This window comes from Melozone crissalis, unplaced genomic scaffold, assembly GCF_028551555.1.
Source record: "Melozone crissalis strain CALT ecotype California unplaced genomic scaffold, PUWL_Pcris_2 ptg000034l_1, whole genome shotgun sequence".
Lineage (NCBI taxonomy): Eukaryota > Metazoa > Chordata > Aves > Passeriformes > Passerellidae > Melozone > Melozone crissalis.
In genome coordinates, this window is record NW_026535812.1 from 6,384,813 (window position 1) to 6,408,946 (window position 24,134).

General features: G+C 49.4%; 3 protein-coding genes across 5 annotated transcripts in view; 2 read left to right on the plus strand and 1 right to left on the minus strand.

Moving 5' to 3' along the window:
* The first annotated feature begins 1,312 nt into the window (after positions 1 to 1,312).
* Positions 1,313 to 13,950, plus strand: LIPH (lipase H). The gene is made up of 10 exons (XM_054282980.1): positions 1,313 to 1,364; positions 5,728 to 6,095; positions 6,775 to 6,883; positions 6,960 to 7,061; positions 8,001 to 8,090; positions 9,142 to 9,309; positions 10,096 to 10,191; positions 11,099 to 11,210; positions 12,171 to 12,344; positions 13,878 to 13,950. The coding sequence occupies exons 1-10, from the start codon at positions 1,313 to 1,315 to the stop codon at positions 13,948 to 13,950; spliced, it is 1,344 nt and encodes a 447-aa protein (XP_054138955.1).
* A 420-nt stretch (positions 13,951 to 14,370) lies between these two features.
* On the plus strand, positions 14,371 to 17,713 carry TMEM41A (transmembrane protein 41A). The gene is made up of 5 exons (XM_054282421.1): positions 14,371 to 14,534; positions 14,611 to 14,764; positions 15,541 to 15,702; positions 16,220 to 16,358; positions 16,875 to 17,713. Exons 1-5 carry the CDS (start codon positions 14,437 to 14,439, stop codon positions 17,093 to 17,095), a joined length of 774 nt encoding a protein of 257 aa, XP_054138396.1. The 5' UTR covers positions 14,371 to 14,436; the 3' UTR covers positions 17,096 to 17,713.
* A 514-nt stretch (positions 17,714 to 18,227) lies between these two features.
* Positions 18,228 to 24,134, minus strand: part of MAP3K13 (mitogen-activated protein kinase kinase kinase 13) — a 63,748-nt gene continuing 57,841 nt past the window's right edge. For all 3 annotated transcript variants that reach the window (XM_054282420.1, XM_054282417.1, XM_054282419.1), the window contains 2 exons: positions 22,543 to 22,840; positions 18,228 to 21,893 (listed from right to left, as the gene is read on the minus strand). In XM_054282420.1, the coding sequence (XP_054138395.1) occupies positions 21,792 to 21,893; positions 22,543 to 22,840 (400 nt within the window). In that variant the 3' untranslated portion in view covers positions 18,228 to 21,791. The remainder of the gene's footprint in view (positions 21,894 to 22,542; positions 22,841 to 24,134) is intronic.

The following is a 24,134-nucleotide window of genomic DNA, read 5'->3' on the forward strand; positions in this document are numbered from 1 at the left end:
TGGGATCACAGCATGGTACATGTTCAGTGAGACTCAGATTGCTGAGCTGCTTGAGGTTGAAGAGCTCAAGGTGCTTGTGAAAGAATCATGCTAGACACATGCTCTGCCTCAAGTGTGATTCATGCTTGCATCAGAGGAGCAGCACACACTTGTCTGAAGGAAAAGGAGCTGCAGACAGCAGGAAGAGTTAAGGATTAACCTGAGAATTAGCAAAGTCAGAAAGCTTAATAAGTACAGCATGGACCAAAGAACCAGCTATGCCACTGGGAGCTCTTATAGTTCAGCTCCTCATTGGATCATCACCAAGGGAAAGAAAGCAGAGCCTGGGCTTAATGAGGTATTTCTAATCCTCCCCACGTTCCCTTTCCCTGGCCTATGTTAGAAGAATTTGCTAAGGAAACACCAAGCAAAACAACCACCCTACTTCTATCCAGCAGCCATCCCTGCTCCCTCCCTTCTCATCCCTTTACAAACTCCCCACCACCCTCGTTTTCCCAATTTTGCCATTATACCTTCCAGCTCCAATATCAGACTTCCTTTCCTGCCCCTGATAGTTGTCTTTCCTTGACAATCTCCTTCCTCCCATCCAGCAAAAAAAAGCCTTCCTTACTTGAATTAGAGCTGAATTTCTGAGGTTCCAGGAGGTCTGTGAGAAAATGTGGGAATGCCAGTTGTATGAGTGTTATCCAAGACTGCAGTTGCTTGGGAGCCCAGTGGAGAGCCAGACCCTTTGAAGTGGTACTGTCCCTTTGTCACAACACAGTGCTGTGCACCTGTCTCCTGCCTGAGGTGGTGACAGGGTTTGTAGAGGGACTCTGGGCCATGGCACTCAGGAGAACAGGAAGGACATGGGAGATATTGGGATCATCATGACATCTCCAAAGGCAGGGCCCTGTGAAACCAAGCACCAGCCCCACCCAGATGCTTATCAGACTTGCAGTGACATCCGCAATCTTCCTGACACTCTTTGCAAAAGACAAATAGGCAATAATTTCCTTAGTTTCAACAGGTGTAATCAAATTGCTGCTTATAGCTACCAACCCATTTGTGTCTTTGATTCATCATCCCCCAAGGCAAACTATATTTAAATTAATGAAACCTGCTAGAATAGAAGGTGCCCCACCTTCTTATGAAGAAGCTTCATTTCACTGGTCTTCATTTCTTGGCTGGTAACTTCCTCCTTTCACCACACCTACTGTTACTGGCAGAAAAAAAAGCAAGCAAACTGCTGTCAGAGCCAGCAGACACATGCCAGAGAAATTGTGAGATCCTTCAAATCTCCTACCCATAGAAGTTCCATGTGGAAGTCCATATGCTGAGGCTGTGTGTTGTGTTCATCTGCCTTTTGTATGGGGTGAAAACAGGTAAGAACTCAACCATTTGTTTTGCATGTTTTTGTCAAATATAACACGTTTTCTGTGCTTTACAGCAACATGAATGTACCTGCCCTCTGCATTTACAGGTACTGCACAGGGTTTCTCACTAGCATTATTTATTTTGGCAAAGCAAATTATACTGGTTACATGAATGTAGTCAGTTCTAAGAGTTCCAAATGGAAAACCAGAACTATTTTTTATTTTCTTTCCCTCCCTTTGCAAACATTTCTCTTATATAAGTACTATCCATCGACACTGAAAATGTCATTTGAAATCTTCAGAGAATAATGATTTCTTCTCAGGGGTGTCATGTATGGCAGAGGCAAAGGATGAATTACCATTTATGAACAGTAAGCTCCATTTGATAGCCTCACAGCCCTACCAGAACAAACCTGTGTAACAATAAACAAATGTACTGCCTTGTGTTAGCATCCACTCGGGAGCAAAGTAAGTTACAGCTCTCTGCTTTGCAGGGAAAACAAACAGAGTTAAAAAAACAATGTTCTTATAAATACTAACTTGTGTTTCATCGGGTCCTCTGGAGTAATCTCAGGGTTGCCTTTTGCTTGGTTTGTTTGGTTAAGACTCTGTAAGGAACGCAGTCAGGAGAAGTGGGAAAAGAGAACAGTGTGAAAAGGTACCAGTGAAATGCAGTGAGCTATTGAGCACCAGTTTAGGAGTGGAGAGCACATCCTCTCTGAGGAAAAGTGATGGAAATCTGCACCACTAATGCTCTCAAGACTGGTGGTGTGGTAGTCAAGTGTGCCTAAAGGGGAATAAAGATATTGTTGGTGGTTAAGGCCAGTCTGATGACACTCCCTGTACAAAGCCCAGGCAAGGTGGCAGGAGCTGCAGGGCCAGAGCTCCTGCAGACAGAGAAGCAGTGACACACTCACCTGAGCTCCCTGCAGTGGAGCAAGCAGCTCTGTGTCCCAAGGACCACAGCTGGGACAGCCACACATCCAGCCAAGTGACCACTGACCCACTGAGGTGATCTGTTGGAACTTCCCTTTGCAAGAGGACAGGCTGGTAAAAACCTCAGCTGCTGCTTTATTCATGCAGACAGCTGGGTACCACAGCCCCAAAATGCCACCATGGCAAACCCTGCCTGTCCACAGGATCAACATCAAAGAGAAAGCCTCCAAACACCATCTCCTAGAAAGGAACGAGACACACCAGGGGAAGGCAGGCCTGAAGAGCAGTGACTGCAGTAAATGCCAGGAGTCTGCCCAGGACTGTTCCACTCCCTGCAATGCTCCCACCTGGGAGTACCTAATTTCAGAATATATCTATATATATATAACTTCAGAACAAAGTTATTCTGAAGATGCCTCCGCTCTGCAATAGCATCGTGGAGGCTGATCTCAGGCTTGAGACCAAACATGTCCAGCTCCCTGGCAGGTACATGGATTTAACACATTTTTATGCTCCCTGCTACGAGTTCTGAGAGATCAGAGCATCTTGCTCAGCAAATCAGTGTTTGCCTCCTATTTTGCATATCAGAAAACAGAGCAGAAGGAGAATGGGGATTGCCAGAGGCTGTCTAGCAAGCTAAGGCAGGGCTGCTGGGTTAGTGGCCGTGTTCATTTCCCTTTACTGGAGGGAAGTGACCTGTTGGGCATGGGTTAAGTACAGTGCCAGGGGATAAGTTTCTACCTCATTTATTTGCTTGCAGAGTAAATCTCACTAAGCCACCTGCCCCAGTCATCCTGAGTTTCAAAAGACACTTCCAGCCATTTGGGGAGGAGTCAATGTGCTGAGCAGAAGGAAGAGCAAAGCCAGGTGAACTGGCCCTCCTCGTGTGTCAGTTTTTGAACACATGGTGGATGAGTCTGGGATTGGCACCAGCTTGCCAGAAGAGAAGCTGGCAGGTTTCCTCCTCTTATTAGCACCGATTTGATTTTGTTAATCAAAACAGAACCAATCTAACAGACCTGGTGCAGATATAACAAGGCTCTTTATACAGTCCCTGTGTTAGGTATCAGCAAATGCTGACCACCTTTTTGAAAGCACTTCTGTACCAGAAGGTTTGGGCTGTTCTGATGACAAACATAGTGCTCCTCTGGGCAAGCCTCAGCACAGTGCAGGAGATACAGAAACAAATGAAGCAATCAGTGCAACCTTGCACCATATAGAAGTAATTCTTGCCTGGCGTTTCTGCCTGTATTGCTACAGCTTCAGTGGCAGTAAAGATAATTAACAACACTATATAGTGCTACTATACAATAACTGAAACAATGCCTAGTTATTAGTAAAATACACAGTTGTATTTTTTTATGCTGCAGTAGCACCTAGAGGACAGTCACTGAGTCTCATTGTGTGAGCTGGTGTGCATGAGCAAAAAGTGTTAATTTTTCTCTGCTAGTTACTTTGGGGTGTCCACAAGAGCAGTGTCACAGAACTCTTGCTGCTGTTTTCCTGAAGCATCCTGGCACTGTAAGAATGAGCTGGCCAGGAGGGAGCCACCCAGGCCACCTTTCCTCTTGGGAGCAGGGCCCAGAGTCACACTGCTCCTGGGAGCTCCCAGTGAAGCATTGCAGAGGCAGGACGCCCTGCATTCAAACGCTTCTGATTTCACTGGACCTGGCTGGGAGCTCATTTCCCACCACTCCTATCACACCATTCATATGTTACCATAGGCTTTAAACAGGAAGGACTCCATGGATTTCAGATGTTAAAATTTATTTCTGAATTTATGGTAGCAATTAAAAATATTCAGTTGGACTTAACTGCAACATCCTTTTAGCCTATTAACTTTTATTTCTAGAGCTCCTGGGGCTTCTACAAAGTAATTAGCAGAGCTGTGGCAACTGAGCAGATTGTTTTATGTGCTGGGCACATAGTATTTATATCACTCTCATGCTCCTGATTTCCTGAGGAGGAGAAAAGGGAAAGTTGCTCATAGAAACTGTGAGAGTTTCATCATTCACAAATTAAAATGCACAGAGCATTGGAGATTTGCTAGAGCATAATTAACTTACAGCTGGAGGTTTTCTAAACCCTGCTGCCTACTGAACAGTCCTTTAAGCAACAAAGATCAGGGAAATTCCTCTAGGAACTGTAGTCTGAACAATTACTGCAGCCCAGGACATACATGTAAGAGAGACACTCTCCCCCACAAGGTTCTTCAATAAGTTTATGAGGATTTGAGGGAAAGGATTGTGGGCCAGGAAGAGGCTACTAAACCTGGGAGGGCCTTCCTAAGTAGTGTCTGTCTGGAGACAGTTATTCCATTCCCTGCCAGTGCCCTGTTGGAGGCTGTATGGGGCTCTGAAGGCTCAGCTGGTGTTCTGCTGGAAAAGCAAAGAACAAAGACAGGCTTTGCAATGGCACAGGCCATCCCATTGAGCAGTACCTACATAAAATTCAGTTACAGCTGTGTATAAAGCACAGTTACCATCTCACAGACCCAAGGGTGCCCCATTTTGCAGTCTGGAACGCCAGGCCACATCTGCACATACAAATGAAGCCTTGAGCTGCCCCTCACCACAGCAAGACTGCAGCTTGGCAGCTCCAGGCTGGAGGTACAAACCAACCCCAAGGACACCTGTTTGGCTGAGAACCTATTGATGCAGGAAAATCCCCAGCCAGGGAATAGCATGCAGTGACTCCAATGATTCAGAAGGCTGTTCAATTGCTTTACTAAGCTATACTATGTTACATTATATACTATACTACAGAAAAACCCCTGACCCCTTACAGACAGTCACAACACAGCTTTGACCTAATTGGCCAATCAATCCAAACAACCATCACCAGAGCCCAATTAACAAATCCCTTCTTTGGTAAACGCTCCCCATAACACATTCCACATGTGCCAAACAACAGGAGCAGCAAGTAGAGATAAGAATTGTTTTCTCTTCTCTCTCTGAGCATTCTCACTGTCTTCCCCAGGAAAAATCCTGGGAGAGAGAATTATTTCTCTCTCTGTTGAAAGAGTATGTGAACACCACAGAGAACCTGTCCAGAGCACCTGGGTGTGCTCACAATCCAGTACAGCAACCATCCCACCTGTTGGTCTCTTAATACCTTCCTCACACCAATGAGATTTTTGGACAGAGTCCCTGCCAACCTTCAGCTGCCACAGGAAGCAGGGCTGTGGTGATTCAGGGAATGCTGCTCCAAAAAGGAGTCATTGCTCTCTTTGCTCCAACACAGCAAGAAAACCTAAGTTCCAAGGTAACTTCAGTCATGAGCATGAGAGAGTGGAGAGGGAGAGAGGAGACAGGGTCAGCCCCTGTGCTCAGACAACTCACAACACACTACCCTGCCCTGTGCAGGGTTGGCAGGTACAAGAGACTAAAGAAAACCCCTGGGTGCCAAACTCCAATTGCCACTCTGCTCCTTTCAGATCCTCAGGAGACATGTCCTGCATTCACAGCCCTCGGCTTCGGGAATGCTTTGATAGGGACAGATCTGAAAGTGAAGCTGCTGCTCTACACCCGGCAGAACCCAAGCTGTGCTGAGGAGCTGCACTCAACAGCCTCCAAGTACCTCAATGTGACCAAGAAAATTACCTTCATTGTCCATGGGTACAGATTCACAGGCTCTGCCCCTGTCTGGATCCCTGACCTGGTGTATCTCCTGCTTTCTGTAGAGGACATGAATGTCATTGTTGTGGACTGGAACCAGGGGGCAACCACTCTCATCTACAACTATGCTGCCAGAAAGTGCAAAAGAGTTGCTGAAATTCTGAAGAAATTTATAGATGAAATGTTGGTAAGCTGGACGCTCATGCTATGATACAGTCATTAAGGCACAGTATGTAAAGGGCACAAAGGAAGTGCTTAAACCAGCAGGAAGTCTGGGAATAGAAACTCCTAAAAAAGTAATACATTAATTTTTGGAAGTGCATGTGTACTGCAGTGCCAAATCTACCCTTGGACTTGGTACAATGGTATTTTGGTGTAATATTCAGTTTACACTCGAAGTCTCTACATTTCTGGGTACAAAGCTCTCCAGACACGCTTTCCCATACATAGAAACTCTACTTCCACTTTCTATATATCCAAAGGCAGCTAAAGGGGATCAGCTACGTTTCACAGCTTCTCTAAGGTGTTGCACAGGCAATGATGATGCTGCATCCTTCAGGATTAGAGTGTCTGCTAAGTCCTTGCAGGAACCACATGTGGGGCAACCGGGATTTTAATCCTGGGGCCCATCAGTGGTTCCTGTCCACACTTGTAGTCATTGCCCCAGGGAAATACAACCATTGCCTGAACTGTTCTCATCACAGCTCTCTGAGGTATAGGCCTTAAACAGGAATGCTGGCTGCTCTGTGGGATGGTCAAAGGGGAAATACCTACACAGAGTGGAACACTGAGAGATGTTCCATTCCTCCTCCTCATTTTTTTAAATTTTCCAAAAACACATGACCATGAGTACTCTTATATCTCAGATTAATGGAGCGTCCCTTGACTCCATGCACATGATAGGAGTGAGCCTGGGAGCACACATCTCTGGCTTCGTGGGACAGATGTTTGACGGCACACTGGGAAGAATCACAGGTAAGCTCCTCCAGCAGCCCTGCTGCCCCAGGGAAGGGCAGCGAGGTGGTGCCACGCCCATGGCTTTGTGCTGCAGGCCTGGACCCCGCGGGCCCCCTGTACCGGGGCACGGCGCCGAGCGAGAGGCTGGACCCCACGGACGCGCAGTTTGTGGATGTCATTCACTCCGACACCGACGGTAGGTGCCATCCCAGCTCCCTCCTGCACACGGCCACCCGGAGAGCGACTGGGAGGAGGGGAAGGGGCGCTGCTGGTGGGCAGCAGCGCCGGGGTCCTGCTCCTTTGGCCCGGGAGCACTGCACGCTCCCTCACTGAGCCTGCCGGGCGCTGCGCTGCCCACGCTGTCCCAGCACTCCCTCAGGAGCTGCTGGTTTATTTGCATTCCAAAACGCGCTGCTGACGCAGCATTACCACCTGGCCCACGATTTACAGCGACTTCCTCAGGAACCGGTGGAGGAGGTCCTGCCGCACAGTCCTGCCAGAGCAGGACACACCAACACCCCACCAGGGGATCAGGCTGCATCCGAGCACGCCGCATTTCTAGAGCTGGTCCCACAGCTCAGTGACATGCACAGCAAGTCAGTTATCCCCAGCCATGTTTCCCTGCATGATGCTTCCAGTATCCATCCCCCCTCTTAGGAGCTTTCCTCTAGGGCAAACCTGGACTCTCCCTCAGCCCTGTCCTTTTCCAGACCCACCAGCCAGGCCCCCCACGCTGCTCCCCATGTCACCCTAGCCCCAACACTTGGCTTTCCCACCTAATTGCTGCCTCTCCTCTCCCAGCCCTTCCAGGAAGTCAGATTTCAGCAGCACAGCAACATCCAGGTTTCACATCCCTTTTCCTCTCCTGCACACAAGGGACACAAACCCCCACATTTTGTACTGTTGCATGCACAGACTTATTTTAGGTAGTTGATACCGTTGTTAAAATGACCCAGCTGGGACACAACTGTTTGGCCTGCTGCCTATACAGAGGGATGACATTTGTATTCCTGTACAACCAGGCATCTTAGAGCTAAATAACTACTATCTTTTCCACTTAGGTTGCTGTATTTTCTTCTTGTGCATTTTACACTTTAATGTTCCCTCCCTGAGCCCTGCTATTCCCTTTTGCCAGGACTGGGTTATGGAGAAGCACTGGGCCATATCGACTTCTACCCCAACGGAGGCACCGACCAGCCAGGCTGCCCACTGACAATATTTTCTGGTAATTAATCCTGCCCTGAACTGCACAAACCCTCACAAAAATGTTTCCAATCAGAAAAAGAGGAGACAGCTAGAGAATCATCATCACTGTTTAGAAAATACATGAAATCCATGGCAGGAACAACTTCTCAGCACTGGCGTGACAGGGGTTTAGGTGATGTGCAACAGGCAGAGATGAGAGTCAGGGTGACCTCTCTGTGCCCCTGTCACAGTGCAAGAGGGACTAATCCTCTGTGCAAAAAGCTATCAGGTAGATGTGTGCCTTTGTTTTGTGGCTATGTCCAAAAAATCTGTGGGATTTTTTGTATCTAATTACTCGTAGCACATGAAAACCCAAGGACTAGCAGTGGCAAGGACCTGTTCAGAAAAAAGGCTCAAGATGAAGGTGGAGCAGGCAGTTATCCCAAATCAAAGACACCTTCCTTGGCAGTGACAGAAGGTGTAGTCTGGAAGGTACAGCCCTAGTCCTGAACAAAAGAAAGCTTTTTTTCCTTTCAGCCTGGCAGCAGAACTGGTTTGATGAAAGCTGGGTAAAAAAAGATACCCTACAGAAGGAAATGCAGTATTGTGAATTCAATCCTTATCAGACCCAAGACAATCTACATAGGAGAGCAGCCTGAGCCAAAAATCCCTAGGAATCGAGGCTTCACTGATTTTGCTGCTCATGCAACAACTCATTTTATTAGTTATGTCTTTCTAAAGAGTTTTTTATACCAAAATGGAAAGTCATGTTCAAAGCTAAAGCAATATCCAGCTGTCAGGCCTGAGCTCAGAGAGGAGAGAACACCAGAGACACAAATTGATCCACAGTTGGATCCTCTGAAAATGCAGCAACCACACAAACAAATGTTTTAAAACCAAAAAGACAAAAGGAAAAGCAAAGCAGACACAGGCAGAGCTAAATGCACTCAAAGGGAGAGGCTCCTGCCCACCTACTGTTCTGCCACAGCCCAGTGCTCCCCAGTGCAATTTGTTGGGTTCAGACTGTCCACTGGTGTGTCCTGAGGCATGAGGATTGCTAATGAAATATTTCTTCCCTGTACATGATGAAGGGTTGCAGTATTTTAAATGTGACCACCAGAGGTCTGTTTTCCTGTTCCTGTCCTCCCTGACACAGAACTGCAACATCACCACATACCCCTGCAACTCGTACAGGAACTACAGGAATGGCAAATGCACCAGCTGTGAACCCTTCTGGCCCATGCCATGCCCCATCCTAGGTAAGGATCCAGGGAATGACCATCCATCCTCCATACTGAGCTGCCTGTTGGCACTGGAACTCGGAGGGTGATGTTTTGCTGGAGGACTAACATAATATGGAGCTTTGCAAAAGCACCAAAGTTATTTGCACTGAGGTGTTTGAGGTATCTCAGGCCTGCTCCTTGTAATATGACATCATGTTATGATCTAGAACAGAAATCCACAGGTAAAGGGTCCAGAACTAGGAAAGCCAAAACTAGACTTGGGATCTTTACACTAAAGTCAGAGAAACAGTGAATTTAACTCCCTCAGTTGCAGAGTTTGAGGGACAAGGGCCTGTTCTTGCTAAAATAAGATTTACAAGTAAATTCCCAGCAGCACAAATCCTTCTGTGCTCTAAAAGGAATGGCAAATGGGTGAACGAAGGGAATTCTGGACTTGTCTGCCCCAGCCTGGGTGTGACAGCCCAACCTCAGGCTGGCAGCTCTGAAATGTTGATGCTGAAACACTTGACACTTCCAGAAAGGAACTGGCAAAGCCAAGGGGATGATTTTCCTTCTGCACTGCAAAATGAAACCCTTGATCATAGATAGCAGATGTGGAAAAAGATCAGCTTGAAGAAAGTGCTGAACAGTAACCAGGCATATTCAGTGCTAAGCCTTTGGAGTACAGGAGGATGTGTGTCAGTGCTACTTGGCAGCTGGCACACAATGCACTATTTCTTAAATCCTTGCTTATTTTCAGCCACTTAGTGGCTCATCTACCTGTGCAGTAACTTGGTTTCATTTTCAAACTGTCACCTGCAGGTTATTATGCCTATGAGTGGAAAAGCTATTTAACACAACAGAGCCATCCAGTGACAACTATGTTTTTCGACACAGCGGACAAAGGGCCGTTTTGCAGTAAGTGACTGAGATTTCTGAGATTATTTTCTTTGTGCATTGCCTCTGTCAGCAGCAGCCAAGCAGAGATAGTTATTTGCTGGTGATGTTATAGCCAGCATTTTAGAAACTCCAGTTGCTGCTGGATGGAATTGTGTCCATCTATGGTTTGCCATAACCTTCTTTTATCTGCCAACCTGTCCAGTGCTGGGAAAGTCAACTTGCTTACAGTTCTAGGAAATTGGTTGAGAACTTTCAAATTAAGCATAAAAGTTCCCAAATCATGTTTCAAAGCAACACACCATACTTTTGTGAAAGTAAGAGGTGTGTGGGAACAATAAGAGAGAAAGACAGGCTGTACAGGTGAAAAAGCTACCCTGGAGAAAAGTGAGAGGTGCAGGGAGAGGAAGAGAATCTGTGGAAAAAAGGTTTCACCAAGGTGAAAAGTTTTATCTCATCCCTGTGATTACCAACATAGCAGGGCATGGGCTGGGACTATGGCCTGAGCTCCAGCGCTGGTCAGCAAGTGAATGCAGACTGACAGATCAAAGAACAGGAAATTCTGCTCTGTGACACAGATGACAGATGACAGGTACAAAGAACAGAAATGGAGGGGTTCAGAGGGGGACCAAAGAAAGAAACACAGTCTGGAAGTGAAGGAGGAGGCAGGCAGTGAAAGGCAGTGTGCTGGGAACCATACAGAGAGGCCATCCTACATGGATAACCCTTGCTGCAGTGCTCTCCTGACACCTCCAGAGTGAAATCTCTGCAAAGGGAGATGGAGAGCAGGGAGGAGAGAGGGATTTTTCAGACAAACTGCAGAGGCTGTGTCCATGGTCTACCCACAGCTCTGCTCCCAGCCAGTGCACAGCCTGGACAGCAGACTGAGCCCACAGGGTCTAACCCCACTCACCCTCTCTCCCCTCAGTGTATCACTACCTGGTGGATATTATCACATGGAACAGAGACACCAGGAGAGGCACCTTCAGCATCGTGCTAGCTGATGAAGATGGGAGGAAGGCAGAATCACAAGTTAATCCGTAAGTTTTCCTAGTCTGAGCTTTTCTCAGTGTTAGTGCATCCTTTGGTACAACTGCATCTGGCAGGAGGTGACACATCCTCCACCAATTTCTCTGCTGATACTTGCTAGTGCACATGGGATTTCCTGGCCCTATGGGATTTATTGGCCCTAAGGGATTTCCACAGCCTCCCCCAGCACACAGCCCTGACAGCCCAGACTTTTGGTTTGGGCCCTTCTCTGTCATCTCAAGGACTGAAGTGGACAATCTCAGCCAGCAGCACAGCTGCCCTAGGCTGCCACTAAAGCAGAAGGAAAACATCTCCCCATGTTTCTTTCCTCTTACCAGTGAGTGTTCTGTTCTAGTTCCCAGTGCCCAAGACAGCTGGGGATTAACCTGGACCTGAATATGTCACATCCAAAATCAATTCATTCCACTCAGAGAGACAAATTAATGGTGTTTATGTGACATGCAAATTCCTGATTGATCTGAACTACACTTCAGCCAAACAGACCCGTACAACTCACTTCCCCAAGTTTCTCTAAGTGCACATTCCCTCAGGCATATCTGATATCTGCTTGCACTGGAGCAATCAGCATTGATCCCACACCAAGGAGCAGATTTCATGCATATCTCAAAGTGACTCAGTGCTCAGGCCTGCACAGACAGCCAGGCACAAATATCACATGTGTCTAATCCACTTGGGATTAAAGCAGAATCACAGTGAAAATTCTGGTTTGGGACCAAATGGCATCCAGCCTCTGTGTCCCCACTTCCACCCCAAAAACCTGAGGGCAGAAGTGACGGAGCAGGTTGACACCAGGAGACCCGAATCCAAACCCATTTCCTGTAAATCAGAAACTCATCACAAGCTCAGGCCCCCTCCCCCAGCCTGTTTCTAATATTACAGTGACTACATAAAACCCAGTGCTATTCCCTTGGTGACTCTCTGACACTCTCTCTCGTCTGCTTTACCTTTAGAGAAGCTGCCACCTTCCAGAAGTACAAACAAATCACTCTGCTCATTGGGTTTGACCAGGATCTTGAAAATGTGGAAAGAATTTCCTTGACATTTTCCACAGGATCTGTCATTGGCCCAAAATTCAAACTCAGGATTCTCCAGATGAGGTTCCACTCACTGACAAACCCAGAAAGGTGAGCAGATGTTTACAAACAAACCATTTCTGTTGGTGCAGACTGGACAGAAGTAAAGGAATCTCCCAGATTCCTGGCCTAGCTATGTGCAGAAGAATTAGATTTATTTTACATTTAGTATTTCACATACACATATCTGGGGAATAAATTCCTCTTTAATGGAATCCCACAGCTGAATACTTACCTGAACACAGGGGCTGTCTTATTGCACAGGGAGCATGTCACATGTGATGTGACTGATGTGGCCTGACACCATAACCTTTGGTCAGGAAAATTACCTTTGGGAAGCTGCCCAGGCCTGAGCTCTAGGATGGAGGGAAATGCAGCACTCTGGGAAGAACAGATATTCAGCCCCAAACACACATTTAATATCCCAATCAATTTGTATGGCTAGTGAAGCAGGGAGATTCATTTACTCCTGGAATTCCAGCACGTGGGAGCTGCTGGCTGCTTTGCCCCAAAGCCCTGGCTGGTACCCACAACATCAGGAGTGCCTCTCAAGCATTGCTGATGAGATTTCCATCACCTCATTAGCCTCTGTCTGCTCTGCTGTCCTACCCCTAAGCTTCCCACCTCTGGAGTTTGGGAACTCTGCCTGAGCACAGAATCTCTTACCCTGCCCCTGTGTGCAAGGGCACTGTGGACACCACACCATGCTCTGAGTTTGGCTTAAAACAAGGCTGGAAGATCACAGGATGAAGTAAACAGACACATAGAGCAGCAGAGCATGCTTCTTTGCATTTCATGAGGTCTGACACCCTTATCCTAGCCTTGGAACAAGGAAGAGATTGTGTACATCTTCTAAACAAGGTCCTGCAGCTCTCCCCTTGCTGCCACTCCCTGCCTCCTGTCCCACACCTCCACAGTCACTTCCAGCCCAGATACACATTTGGTCTGTTAAAAAGCAGACACAAATGCCCCAATATTTAATCACAAGATGCTGTCTCTCCCCAGTGAGGGGCTGCCAGAGGCCATAAACACAGTTCAGGACTTTCAACACATCACCTAATCAGTCATTGCCACAGGGAGGGATATCCTGCCCTCTCCCCTTCCCTGTTGCTCAACCCACTACACAGGGCTAATGTTCACACCTCCCCAGTGAAAGCCCAAGTATTTCCTCAGTTTTTTTGGGCTGAACTAGGTCCAGACCAGATCTGTGTTTGGACCCAGGTCAGAGTTTGGTGGCAGAATTTCTCATTCTGGGAAGGGAAGGGGCAGGAACAGGCAGGTGGGCTGGAAGGACCTCCTTGTTTTGTGGACTGGATTAAAGGGAACCATGGACTCTGCAGCCAGTGTCTGTTTGTTTGCTAGAATTTTGTGATCCTTCTTTTCCACAAGCAAAGGATAATGTAGAACAGAATGGTAAAATGCTCAAGGTATCCCTGGCTTAAAGACAACCTCCCTTCAGGTGGACTTGGAGCTAGTTCTCTTGAGAAGATAACTTATTTTATGTAGGCCTCCAGCAGGTGGGGAGATGACAGAAAAAAGTAAAAAAACACCGTTTTTATCACTTTTGGCCGTGTTTTCACACAGACCCCAGCTGTGCCGATATGACCTGGTCCTAACTGAGAACACCCAGAGAACATTCAAGCCCATCCCATGCTGAAGCAGGAGCCGAGTCCCGAGGACGCTGTGCCCGGAGGGGGGCAGACATTTCCCCGCCACGTGGGACTCACCTCGCGGGCCCCGGGCGCCTTCGGAGGGGGCCGAGCAGCGGGACCGCTCTCCACGCAGTGTACAAACGGGCTGGGGGAGTGACAATAAAACCATGCCGGCACACGGCTTTAAAGCGTGACTTTAAAAGGGAGGCTTAAAGCGAGGGTTGCAAACGGGGATTTAAAGCGTGCGTCCGCGGCTTGGCACCCTCAGGAGCAGCAGGTGCAGCAAACCCCACTAATGCCCCGCAGCCCCCTCATGCCCACGCCCACCATCACTGCCCCAGCCCCGCCCCTTACAGAGGCCCCGCCCCGCGCCTGCGCACCCGCTCGGGGCGCTGAGGGCGGCACGGCCGGGCCGGGAGGGGTCGGGTTCGCTCGGCTCGGCTCGGCTCGGCTCCGTCCGGCGGTGCCGGCAGCGGCGGCCCCGACCCGGGATGTGGCGGCGCCCGGCTGGGCTCCTGCTCGTCTTCGTGACCGCCACGGCCGCGCTGTGGCTGCTGTCGGTGCGGCTGAGCGCGGGGCAGACGCGCAGGTGGGTGTGGGCGGCCGGCGCTGCCCGTGCGTCCCTCCCTTCCCCCGGCGCTGCCCGTGCGTCTCTCCCCTCGCAGGGCGCTGCGGTTCCCGGCGGACCTGGAGGAGCTGCGGGAGCTGGCCGAGGCGCTGCGGGACTACGAGCGACAGCACCGGGGCGCGGCGCTGGCCCTGTTCTGCGGCGCGTACCTGTACAAGCAGAGTTTCGCCATTCCCGGCTCCAGCCTCCTGGTACGGGGCGGGCGGCGCGGGGCGAGGGGCCGGGGACCCACGGATGGGACAGGAGGAGCCGCAGGGACCGAGCGGGCCCGCAGCTGGGCAGGATAACCCTTAGGAGCAGTACGGGTCGGGGAGAGCAGCTCTGCTGGGAAGGATCGGGGAGCGTTGGTGGATAATGTGACCTGAAGGCCAGGAAGGGCAGTGGGATTCTGCAGGGGCAGGAACGTCAGTGGGATCCAGGAAGAGCATTGCCAGCAGGTCAGGGCATGATCCTGGCCCTCTGCTGAGCCCTGGGAGGCACAGCTGGGAGGTCCAGATCTGGGCTCCTCAGGAAAAGACAAGAAGAGGGTCCAGTGGAGGCCACAAAGAGGTGCAGCTGGAGCATCTCTCTGATGAGAGATGGTTAGTCTGGAGAATACTGAGAGGGGATCTCATTATTGCATATAAATATCCCCAAAGGATAGTGCCAGACTCTGTTCAGTGGTGCCCAGCAACAGAACAAGGAGCAATGGCCATAAACTAAAACACAAGAAGTTTAACCTCAATATGAGGAAGAACTTCTTTCCATGGAGGGTGGGAGAGCACTGTGAACAGCTGTCCAAGGGAGGGCAAAGTCTTTTCTGGAGACATCCCAAACTCACCTGTTCCTGTGTCACCTGCTCTGGGTGACCCAGCCTTGGCAGGGCATTTGGACTGGATGATTTCCAGAGGCCCTTTCCATCCCTAACAATTCTGTGGTTCTGTGACACGCCGTGTCCCCCAGGCCTCACTCCATGTTGTCCCCACAGAATGTCCTGGCTGGAGCACTCTTTGGACCATGGATGGGGCTGGTGCTGTGCTCAGTGCTCACGTCTGTGGGAGCCACCTTCTGCTACCTGCTCTCTGCAGCTTTTGGCAAGCAGCTCATAGTGCACTTCTTCTCTGAGAAGGTGGCTCTGCTGCAAGGGAAGGTAAGAGCTGGCAGTTCTGCTGACACCTGCGGTGGCCCTGGGCCAGGCTGCTCTTGGGGTGACAGTGAAAGCCAGTGTGTGCAGGGGATGCACCAGGCCTGCTGAGGGCACAGTGTAGGAGCAGGCTGCTCTCTTGGAGCAGACATGTTGGCAGAGGGGCTGCCAGGAAAATCCTGATCCTAAGCAAAAGCAGATATGAAACAAAGGAGGGTTTGGGAAGGCCCTGTGCTCCAGAACTGCCTCCATCCATCCATCCCATGCTGTGTTGTAAACTGGAGCTGGTTCTGCTCTTGACTTCCTGATCTTTCATACTGGTGAGATCTCATTTCCACCCCTCTTTGAAGAGGGCTGGCTCACCATTAGGCTCCATACAGACACAGTACTGCTGCTTTCCCTCACTTCTGAACTGATGGTACACTGTGGCATGTTAGAAGAAAAATTCACTCCAGTATCGTGGCCATTTGAATGTTACTGCTGTTTGAGGAGCAGGAATGATATGGAACATTTCTTTTGGCAGGTAGAAGAGAACAGGAGCTGCCTATTTTTCTTCTTGTTGTTCCTGAGGCTGTTCCCCATGACACCAAACTGGTTTCTGAACCTCTCGGCTCCCATTTTAAACATCCCCCTGTCCCAGTTCTTCCTCTCCGTTCTCATTGGTAAGGCCTGGGGACACAGCCTGAGGGGACAGTGTGACACTGCTGCTCTTGGTATCACTGAGCCAGGGAGGGCAGAGCTGGGACTCTGACCCTTGGTCCATTTCCTCTCTGCTGCCCTTGAGCATTCTGGAGGTGTCACCAATGCTGCAAATTTTGCTTTACACCTGGTTCCTTCTGTTATAAGTACAAACCCCAGTGTCTGTGTAATGGCTGTACATTAAAACACTGAGTTCCACCTCAACATGAGGAAGAACTTTCCATGGAGGGCGGCAGAGCACTGAAACAGCTGCCCAGGGAGGGCGTGGAGTCTCCTTCTCTGGAAACATTCCAGATTCCCCTGGACACATTCCTGTGTTACCTGCTCTGGGTAACCCTTCCTTAGCAAGGGAACTGGATGATCTCCAGAAGTCCTTCCAACCCTGACAATTCTATGATTTCTGTGTCTGGCTTTGGGCATATTTAGCTAATTCTCTCTAGGGGGGAACTAACAGCTTTTTTCTGCTCTGATTCCTTCAGGCCTTACACCATACAATTTCATCTGTGTGCAGACAGGGGCCATTCTGTCCCAAATCACCTCTCTGGATGCCATCTTCTCCTGGGACACACTGCTCAAGCTGCTGGCCATGGCTGTGGCAGCGCTGATTCCAGGAACCCTCATCAAGAGATACAGCAAGAAACACCTGAAGCTGGATGGAGACAAGCAAGCTCAGACACTAAATGGCAGAAAGAGCTTGTGATGGCTTAGGTGCCCCAGTTTTGGGGTAAAAGCTGCAGGACTCTCTTCCCAGGGGTTATGTTCTGCATGCTCTGTGCCACCAAGGACAGTGGCAATTTTTAATCATCCTTCTCATCTCTGAGGAGATGTCCGTTCTTATTTTTAATGAATGTTTATCTGTGCATGTATCTGCACGGAGAGAGATATACAGGGGTTTTGTGAACACTCAATTAATTTGCCTGCTTCATTTAAATCAGTCTCCTGTGTGCCTGAGGCTGTGGGGAATAAAAGGAGGAGTACTGGCATCCTGTGAGGAAGGCAAACCAGAACCCAGCTGTGCATCACTGGCCAAGCACAACCCTGCGGGCAGCAGGCAGGCTCTGCTCCCTCCAACTGCAGGCAGATTTAGCATTTTTGGCCTGAAATGATGAGCCATGTGCTCCTGTGCAGCTGTACAAGCACCAAGTTGAAAAAATAATGGTGTTTCAGGGTGCAGCTGTAGAAGATTCTTCTTTGATTCCCATGTTAAACCAGCACACTCTGCAGCAAAATGCTGGGGATTTGAGCTGTCTGAATCAGTCATGTCAAAACACTAGAGACAGCTTCTCTGGTCTGCCAGTGGCTACTACTCCCCATAAAGGGGAAAAGAACAGGAATGGATGTGCCTGACTGGCAGAGATTTGTCCTTGAAAAGCACCTTGAAACCCACACATTTGCTCCTGTATAACTAGGAGGATTCCAAATAAAGAGGCGGGCTCTGTCCCAGCTGTGGAGAACTTAAGATCCCAGAATGGTTTGGGTTGGAAGGGATGCTAAAGCCCATCCTGTTTCACCCCCTGTCATGGGCAGGGACACTTCCACTATCCCAGGTTGCTCTAAGCCCCATCCAGCCTGGCCTGGGACACTTCCAGGGATCCAAGGGCAGCCACAGCTTCTCTGAACAACTTGTGCCAGGGCCTCACCCCCCTCCTCCCACTGGGATGGTACTCAGCTCTTGCGGTTTAGGTATTTGCTCTCCATGAGGAGATCCACTTGGAGGATAAAGTAACCTTCCTGGTATGAAAAGGGGCAGGTGGGAGACCCCAGAGCAAGGTTTCATGACATCCCAAAGTCCATGGGAACCCATTCCCAGATCACCAGACCAGCCTGCAGCATTGAAGTACACTGGCTTTTTATTCCATGCATTGTTTGCTTTGATAGTCATTCTTGTTTCCATCACTGTACACTGGTCAATACAAAAAAAAAATCAAGTTTGTCTCAGGAATCCACAGAGCAGGGAGGAGGGGATGAACACTACTGGACAGGGCCAAGATGAAATGGGTACTTAACACGACAGTGGGGAGGGCAACATTCAGCTCTGGGAGAAAATCTAGGCTAGTGTTCAGGAGCTGTCAGCAGCCACGAGAACAGGATCAGGGTACTCGGGATGCTGGAAAGGAAACCCACAGTTTACTCCGGCCCTGGAATGCGCTGTTACTACAAGGAGTAAGCAGGCTCACCTGCACCTCTCAACTCAGACCCTGCCAGGAGAGGAAGTGCAAGGAACCACAGCAGAGGTGCCCATACAGCGATGTGGGGACTGTCTGTGCAATCCCAGGGAGGTGTCACTAAGGAAAATCCTACACAACCCCCCAGAACTGACAGCAACCACCCCGGGAATGTGGGGCTGCTGAGCCAGCTCTGCCCACACACAGCGAGGCCATGGGAGGTGTGCAGGGGAGGCTGGGGTGGCACCTCCATGGGCAGGGCAAGGGGCTGCCCTAGTGGCATTCCCAGAGGGATGCAGGGGCAGGAGCAGCAGGAGGAGCAGCGACACTGGACTGGAACACTGCAATGACCCAGGGTGTGAGAATAGGGCTAAGTGTGGCAGGCTGGAGCGGGCAGCTCTGCTTGCCCAGGCAAGGATGGGGAGGGATCAGCTGCATCCAGGACAGCTGGCCCACAAGGGTCTCAAAATCCCAAACATCAAAGCTCTGCAAGCCCGATGGACCTTCAGCCCATGGTGGAGCCTACGAAGAGACCACAGGTGCCCAAATCCCTCAGGGACTGGATCATCACAGGCCAGAGGCCCTGAGGACAGTGACAGGCCTCAGCTGGAGGCAGCTCTGCTTTGGGGCTGTTTGTGGGACTGCCCAAGGATACCAGTGCTGCCCATGGGTCTCCCAGAGCCTGCCAGGTCTGAGCACAGTCTATCCAGGGGCACAGGGCTTGCCATCCTCTGATGGGGACATCTGATGGCAGTTCTCCAACTCTCTTTACACCACAAGGTGTTAGGTGCACACAGTTCTCCACTGCTAAATTCCCACACCTTGGCCTCCAGCCTCCTGAGTAACCATCTGCACCACCAAACCCACTCTCACACCACAACAGCAAAGCCATCTCTGGCCCTGCCGGCTCCTCCTGCCACTGGCTGAGAGACAAAGAACATTGGGGAGGAGAAACAGAGGGTGGGAAGAGAGAGAGAAGGAGCCAGGAAAGAGCTTCAATCCTCCCAGGGTTCTGCCTCTGCCCAGAGCAGGGTGAGCAAGTCACTCCCTCCCCAGGAGCCTGTTTGGTCCTACCCAGGTGATCCACTACATGGACCCACTGCCCAGGGCAACTGCCCTCCTCCCTGACCTTGTTTTGGATGCTCTGGCCAGGGAACACTTGTCACAGTTATTCACTTTGTAATCAATTCAAAAGCCCCTCACTCCCTGACCACCCCTCCCACATTCACACCAGTTCAGTGGCTGCCAACCAACAGCAACAGGAGCAAACTGCAGCTCTGCCCACGAGGAACCTGACTGCAGCATCCAGCCCTCTCTGTTCTCTGCCCTGGAGTAACAGCATCCCTGGAAATCACGAGGCAGCAACTCCTGACAGCCACTGAGCCCAGCTCTGCTCCCACCCCTCTGGCGAGCAGGGAGAAGGTAACATCACACACAGAGATTACAATTGTGCTAGCGGTGAAGCCAACCTTCTGATCTACAGAAATGATAATAAATAATAAAATAACATCATAACTTAAGATCTGTCTGTAGTCCAGCTACAAAAATTTAAAAATATGGGATAATTTAACTCATACAATACTGCTCTCTGTATAAGTAAGACATTTTCCTTCACTTTGCCATGAGGCTATAAATTACCACAGTTAAGTTCAAACCAATATTTTAACATAAAATGTAAACAAACAAAGCAACAGAAGTACCTGTCCATGGTCCATTCCTGCCGTTCACCTCTGGCTGGCTGTGCCAGCACACTGGGAAGGGCAGAGGGAGAGCTCTTGCAGGGGGACATCAACTAAGGAAGGGGAGGGGAACGTGCTCTATCGTTTTGTTCTCTTTCAATATTGTTTTAGAAGAGTAGTGTTTGAAGGGAAGGCACTATGAGTTCTATCAGAAAACATATTTTTCTCATCTGCCAATGCCTTGGCCTGTCACATACCAGTACTATCCTCACTTGCACCTGCAGAGTTTCAGCTTGGAGGAGAAACAGAGGCCTCGGGGCACACCCGAGACGCAGCGGTGCCACGGCCATGCCAGGATTCCCTGCACAAGGCCTGCCATGAAGGGCAGGCAGCTGCTAATGCTTCCAAGAATGTACAGTGAATAAGGAGACAGGGCAGGGCTGATGCTCTCAGCCAGGCCAGCAATTCCCAGTCTTCCCCCTCAACACACAGCCCTCTGCTGGTTCTCAATGCTGCTGTAGGTGAGAGGCTGCTTCTCCCAGTCCACTCCAGGCGTCTCCAGCATCCTCCCCAGAAGTGCTCGGGCTCTGCGGAATGTGCTTTCCATGCTTTGCAAGTCCTTGCTTGGCCAACACTGAGTTGATTGATTTCTTTGACTGACTGAAACAGACAGGAGGTAAGAGGAGGAAGTAAACTGGGAAATGGCACACTGCATCTGAGAGAGGTTTCCCTGCTCAGCTGGAGGTTGACACTCCCAGAGTGAAGCAAGGACGGTGGTAAGAAGTGCTCTGATACCAATTCTCAAGAGGACGAGGTTAGAATACATTTGCAGGATCTCACAACAAAATGCTGATTAAAAAAAGAAACTAAAAATCCTTAAAATAAAACCCATCATTACATTCCTGGGGATGTATCGACTCAGAAGACCCTGGTTGTTAGCACCTCAGTACCAGTTTTCTCCAGGAACATGTCCACCTTCTGATTAAAAATGACCCAGCTGGTTATACTGAAAACACTTTGTTCACAGGTGACCCTACAGTCAGGTCTTTTTCTGCTTTTCCTCATTTGATAAGACTGAGTGGTTTAGTTTTCTTGATCTGTTCTCCAATCTTCAGGGCCACAAGGCCTGGTCCCCTGTGCAAGCAGCAAGAGAATCCTCTGCGTCTGTACACAAAGCTGTCCAGGCAGGACTCCCAGGATGTTTCTCTGTAGTGTGCTTGCTTTCTGAACTTTTTTTTTTGCAACAAGTCTGTGTGTCTATAAATACAATCCACTCTTTACAGTAAAAAGTGTTAAAATGTCAAAAAAATAAATATCCATGTTACAGTAACTAGATTATTCAATAAAATACATCCCTGCCATTCTTGATTGAAATGCTCAAAGAGAATTAATTTCATTTGGACATTTTCCAGAGATTCGGGTTATTGCAAATCACTCCTGGGGTGGGAAGGAGAAGCATCTTCTCTTCCTGTAAAGTGTGATGAAGGGGAATGAAGTGGAATCTCAGGGAAATCAAAATGCCAGTACCAGGAAGCTTTGGGGGAGATCTGTGTTACCAAGTAGCAGAGCTGCAGGGCTTATTGGTCCTGACCGTGGCATCAGAACACTCCCCTTCAGAAGAGTCACAGTCTGATTCTCCAAACTGTGGTGGGTTCTGCAAGACAAGAGGAAAGGGGGAGACTTGAGCACCATTCCTGTACTGCACATCACCCACACATCCCAGTCTGCCACAGCAGCCAGGCAAAGGTCACCACCTGCAGAGGAGGAGAGTGGCACATTGAGAGGGCACAGCACACGACTGCCCCACCAAAGGTCACTTGTCTCCCCTAAGAGAGGGGACAGCACAGAAATACCTGGTCACAGCACTCCCAAACACAGGGTTATGAGGAGATCATGCAGCAGGCTCTGCCCTACCCCTCCCAAACACTTGAAAGGCAGAGAAAGGAAGTCATCCCAGCTTTGTCAGCAAGGCTGCCAATGGATACGTCTGAGGCAGTTTATATCCACTCCATTTCGTTATGTATTTTTATCCCATGTAACGCAACTGCAAATCTGATGGGCTCCCAAGATCACACTCATCTTGACCAGCACATTATGTTCAGCTTTGTTTGTGCTACTTTCCCCCACCCACTCTTCTGCCAAGCAAGGGGAAGATTGGATATTGCAGCACTTGCTTTGCCATAGTACACCTACCACAGCATTTTCTAGGCACTGTTCCAACTTTCTGGTCCCTGGATTCCGTGCCATAACATTTATGCAGTTTTTTTCCACTGAGTAGAAGGATGAGGGGATAACCAACTCACCTCACAGCCGTGTTCATCTGCACAAAGTTTGCCCAGAGACATCTGAGTCTTGACCCTCCGCACAGCACACTCTTTGTCCGAAAGCCCATCCGACTGCGTGGAGATTTCAATGGGGATCTCTGGAGTCTGGGACAACATGTCCTCCAGCTTCTCAGCCAGCTCATCCTCCAGCTTGTTGGCCAGCTCATCCGGGCTGTTCGAGTGGTCGCTTGTGTTCCCCTCCTCTCCATCCGACACAGAGAAGTTCTCAGAGCTGAAGGTCGAGTAGGACTGGCAGCTACTGATGCAGCGGTGGGGTCTGCAAACAGGGAGAAGTTCAGTGCTCACCTTGGATGGCAGCCACAGGGAACTTCCTGGGTGCTGTGCTCACTGCTCTGCTACACCAGACCTTGTGGAGTGCCTTCCACATCCTGGAGCTACAGGATTCTACCCCTTCTGAATGATATAGTTCAAGACCTGCGTCTTTAAATTCATCTGTTCTACCCAGTCTGATACATCCATGTTAGCCGATCTGCCCTGGAGCAATTTTTCTTTGGCAGTGCATTTTCCTAAAGTGCTAGGCTATACTGTGGAGTTCTGTTTAATATTTTTATTGATCATATGGATGAGGGTATTGAGTCTTTCATCAGTAAATTTTCAGATGACACTAAGCTAGGATTGTGTGTGGATCTCTTGGAAGGTAGGGGGGCTTTGCAGGGAGACCTGGAATGGTTGGATGGATGGGCAGAGTCCAATAACATGAAGTTCAATAAGTCCAAGTGCCCAGTCCTGCATTTTGGCTGCAATAACCCCATGCAATGCTATAGGCTGGGGATGGTGTGGCTGGACAGTGCCCAGGCAGAAAGGGACCTGGGGATACTGGTCACCTGGGAAATTTAGGTTGGATGTTAGGAAAAAGTATTTTATAGAAAACGTGATAAAGTACTGGAATTGTCTCCCTGGGGAGGTGGTGGAGTCACCATCCCTGGGATGGATTTAAAAAAAGGTTGGGTGTGGCACTCAGTGCCATGGTTTAGTTGAGGTATTAGGACATGGGTTGGACTTGATGATCTTAAAGGTCTCTTCCAACCAAATGATTCTGTGAGTTCAAGCTAACTGACCTGGGAATAGCTGCATCACCTGGCAGCCATCCCAAAAGCCAGGCAGGATTTAGGACCATCCACTCAAAAAAATAAACTCACAGTTACTTGACCACAGAAATGGTCTTGAGCCAGGATTCAACAGCAATGGGACAACACCTCAGTTGAGGGAACATGCCTGGAAACCCACAACTGGGCATCACATGGAATGGGCAACTTGTCCTCCTAATCTTCCAAGTTAGTAAATCGTAGAGGAAACAACATCCCACAGGAACTGTATGAGTCACATAACTCATCCAGCCCAGCCTTCTGCCTTCAACCCCAGGCAGGAAGGAATCATCTGAGAGAAGCATGAGAACAGGGTATGCAGACAGAGGCTGCTTTCTCCTGGCATCTCTTCCTGGCCTGTACCATTCAGCAGATCTGAGTTCCTAGCAGAAGCTCAAACCCAGGTGACAATGCTAACAGTCACTGATGGATCCATACTCCAGAAATTCTGCATTTACAGCTCTT